The sequence below is a fragment of the Rhyacophila brunnea genome, unplaced genomic scaffold, assembly GCF_057557595.1.
Source record: "Rhyacophila brunnea isolate RB1 unplaced genomic scaffold, BYU_Rbru_1.0 scaffold_23, whole genome shotgun sequence".
In the NCBI taxonomy this organism is placed as follows: Eukaryota; Metazoa; Arthropoda; class Insecta; order Trichoptera; family Rhyacophilidae; genus Rhyacophila; species Rhyacophila brunnea.
Genome location: NW_028232893.1, coordinates 19,998,930 through 20,002,500, shown reverse-complemented (window position 1 = coordinate 20,002,500; position 3,571 = coordinate 19,998,930). Strand labels below are relative to the sequence as shown.

The following is a 3,571-nucleotide window of genomic DNA, read 5'->3' as shown; positions in this document are numbered from 1 at the left end:
CCTGGGCCCCTAGGCTAGAGCCCTATCAGCCCCCCCCTTTGTGGGGACCATGGTAATGGGTCATATTTATTGTTGTCATAAGTATTACTTACGGACTTTGAAAGTGACATCCATGACGGCGTCAGTTCCATCGACGAGTGGGCAAGGTTCCTTTACACATCCTTGGATGTTGACAGTTACTGGTGATGGTCCTGAAGCGCCTACATAAATAAAATAATACAAATATATTTTCAGTGCAACATAATAGTTTGAATAATATTATATTATGGACTATTCTTTTTCGTTGGTGTACTTTAAGGGTTAAATTTAATATTGAATCATTGTTGTGCATTGTATTAGTTAAAGGCAATCACATGCGAATGACTATATATTATATTATCGTTATCAATGTTATCATTTAAAAGAAATCATATATTTCACTCATAAAAAAATCATCAATGTTGTAATGACCTCATGATTAGACCTTGAGAAAAACCTCTGGAAACATTAATATATTTCGTCACCTCAATACTACAACTAGATAACTCTGATTTGGTCATTGTTGGGAAAATGAATTTTAAATTTTACTTGAATAACATAAATCTAGGCTATAATTATTATTTAAAATAAAAATGGAAAATTGTGCTTATCTAATTGGGAACAATTAAATAATGAAAAAAAATTATTGTATGAAAAAAAATTGTAGATATATTATTTTATTTATTTATTGCATTTTTTGTTTTAAAGTTATCTAACATTTTTAAAAATAAAATTAATACAGTTCCCATTAACTTCTGACTTACCTATCTAGAAATGTAGAATCATATTCAATAGCTATCTCAAAATAGTAAAAATCAAGTTATCTAGTTGTAGTATTGTTGAGGTGACGATTTGTATTTTTCTTGATCCGTAGTAGGTATAAGGTCATTCACAGTGATACAATAAGGCACTTATATGTGAGGACGACTTCATGTGAATATTGTATAATAATTAAAATATGGTCTAACCAAATCATTCAGCGTACTTCCATGTATCAAATTGTGTGCTTGTTATATACTATTTTTCTAATACGGTTTCAATTTCTTTGTTTTTCATGTCATGTTTTGAACGTTTTGAATTTATTATTTTTGTAAAGTTCACTTTATGTACTAGTGAATAATTACATTTGAATTTGATTTTGAATACGATCTCGCGTGAGTTCTCGTCTGATTTTGGGGTACACTTTGATCACATCATATTGCGGCATCCCATGAAATATCATCTTCCGCATCTTATAATTAAAGGAAAGATCTCCTGTAAGCGAAGCCCTGATCAAAGAAAAATGTTTTGGCGCAAGAAAAAGATTGGTTTGAGCTCAGCACTCTATTTCTATTTAGAATAGCGATGGATTGGGAAAAATGCCCGAAATCAGCACCGACGAAAAAGAAGAAGTGTTAATGTATATTATAATATTATGAGAAGACGCACGTAGGTTGATTGGTAAAGCATATTAACGCGATTAAAATGGATGTGGGTTTGAGGCTCTTGCCAAGTGTCGTATTTATAAGAAAGACTTTTTCTAATATATTATAATATATCTGAGGTATTTTCAAACTACTTACATTTCTGCACCTCGGTGGCAACCACGCAGGAGAAGGCCGCGAAGGTAATCAGGAAGAATGTGTAAGATGCCATTCTGTGATCCTTTTAACACTCTGTTGGATACTTAATGTGATATTGTTCACGTGTTTACTGTATTTAAAGAAAAACATAATCAACCGATTATCTAACTGACGTTATCGATAAATAAATAGATAAAAAAAATGTCTACCATTTGGATTAGTTCACAAAGTTTTTAAATGAGTGAACCCATATTGTTATTATACTTATATCACAAATTAAATAAACATAATTTTGCAAAACTCAGATACATGCCTCTAGAAATAAAATAAGACCATGTGGTGTTTAGTGGATGTATGATTGGTTAGTGAACGTCCAGTTTTCACTAAAATTGAGTCATTATAATATACAAAACCCCAATCTTTATTATGTCTGTATAGTGTCAAAACGATGTACGTCCAAATAAGATATTAATTTGAAAAGGCATTGTCTATTATAAACATATTATATCCATTTCGAATGTTATTTTTAATCGGTTTGAATCTTTTAATGTCAATTATCTCAAAACAATATACTAAAATGGGCATACAGTGTCCTCTAACCCATCTATAATATAAGCGTCGATGGCTGCTGTCCACGTGATAGCTACACGTCTCAAACAGTACAGCATGTCATCAGTGACTGCCCAATCTTATAGGAAAAGAGCGATGGGCTCTTGGAGTTCTCACAAAATAAAACTCAAATTATTTAATTCTGGCCATTAAACAAATTAAAGAAATAAATAGATGACCATAACTTAATCTTAAATTTTAATCCAGATTTTTTAAAAATATCTTTTAAAATAATTGAAATAAAGTAAATGGAAAAAAAATGTAAATGTCATGTCGGAAAGTAAAAGTTTGACGAATTGTTGAAACGAAATTAATTATATGTCATAAAATAAAGACATCGAAGAAATTTATTCTGTACGCGCTCTAAAATAAGCTTTGGATTCTCGAATAGTTTTGCTTGTCGCATGATAAATCCTAGAAGATTACTTGCACGTCGAGCTGTATTTGGTTCCATGACAAATCAGAAAATGACGGTGTTGCCGGCAAGCTTATGATATCTCATCTTAATCAATATAATATGTTCAAAATGATTGGGTGACTAGGTACAACGAAATAATGACCTAACCTAACCTAAATAGATTCCACAAAAATTAATGTTTCATTTTTCACCTGGCTGTTTTGTTTTGTCACTGTTCTGTTTTGTCATGTTCTGTTTTGTCATTTTCTATTTTGTCCGGTTACCGTAGATATTATATGCGAGTGAAAATATAAAGCAGAGACAAATATTATGCCAAGATCTTTCACCTCATATTGGCGCTTTAATGCACTTGTTGACATTATATTTATATTTAATCGGGGTTATTGACCTAGAAAATATAATACAGAAACTTGTCAGTTTTAAATTAAATTTCATTGTTTATTGACCAACTATCAAGTGAACAGAGATTTCGTTGCAAAACTATGTAACAATCCAACTCAACAAAGTTTTAAATCATCTGAAAAAAGTAAAAATTCATTTCCACCCTTGGCATTCATAATATTATTATTGATAAATATGAGGAAGATAATTGGTCCGAGATTTGATCCTTGGGGAACACCCAAAAGATTTTGAAAGACGTCAGATGCATACTCGACATATTGACAACGATGTAATAATTCGTAACATGCAAGTTTATTATCCACACGGTTTAGCAGAAGATACAATTATTATTAAGTTACCCACTTTTATAATAATTTCTGACCATGTTCGATCCCAATATGATCATATGGGCGAGTAGAGGTTTATATTAACAGATTTTTTTATTTTTTACGATAAATGGATGTCAGCCACTTGCTCAACCTATTAGGTCCATGCCCTGACTCACATACAAATTGAAAAACAATATGTGTACTTGCCAGGCCCAGGATTCGAACCTGGGACCCACGGCGTTATAGTCCAACAC

General features: G+C 31.6%; 1 protein-coding gene across 1 annotated transcript in view; it reads right to left on the bottom strand.

Moving 5' to 3' along the window:
• The window catches only part of LOC147069670 (NPC intracellular cholesterol transporter 2-like), a 4,657-nt gene extending 2,981 nt beyond the window's left edge, over positions 1–1,676 (bottom strand). The window contains exons 1-2 of the mRNA XM_085950663.1: positions 1,581–1,676; positions 93–200 (exon numbers count right to left, since the gene is read on the bottom strand). Of these exons, the coding sequence (XP_085806789.1) occupies positions 93–200; positions 1,581–1,653 (181 nt within the window). The 5' untranslated portion in view covers positions 1,654–1,676. The remainder of the gene's footprint in view (positions 1–92; positions 201–1,580) is intronic.
• Between the last annotated feature and the right edge of the window lie 1,895 nt (positions 1,677–3,571).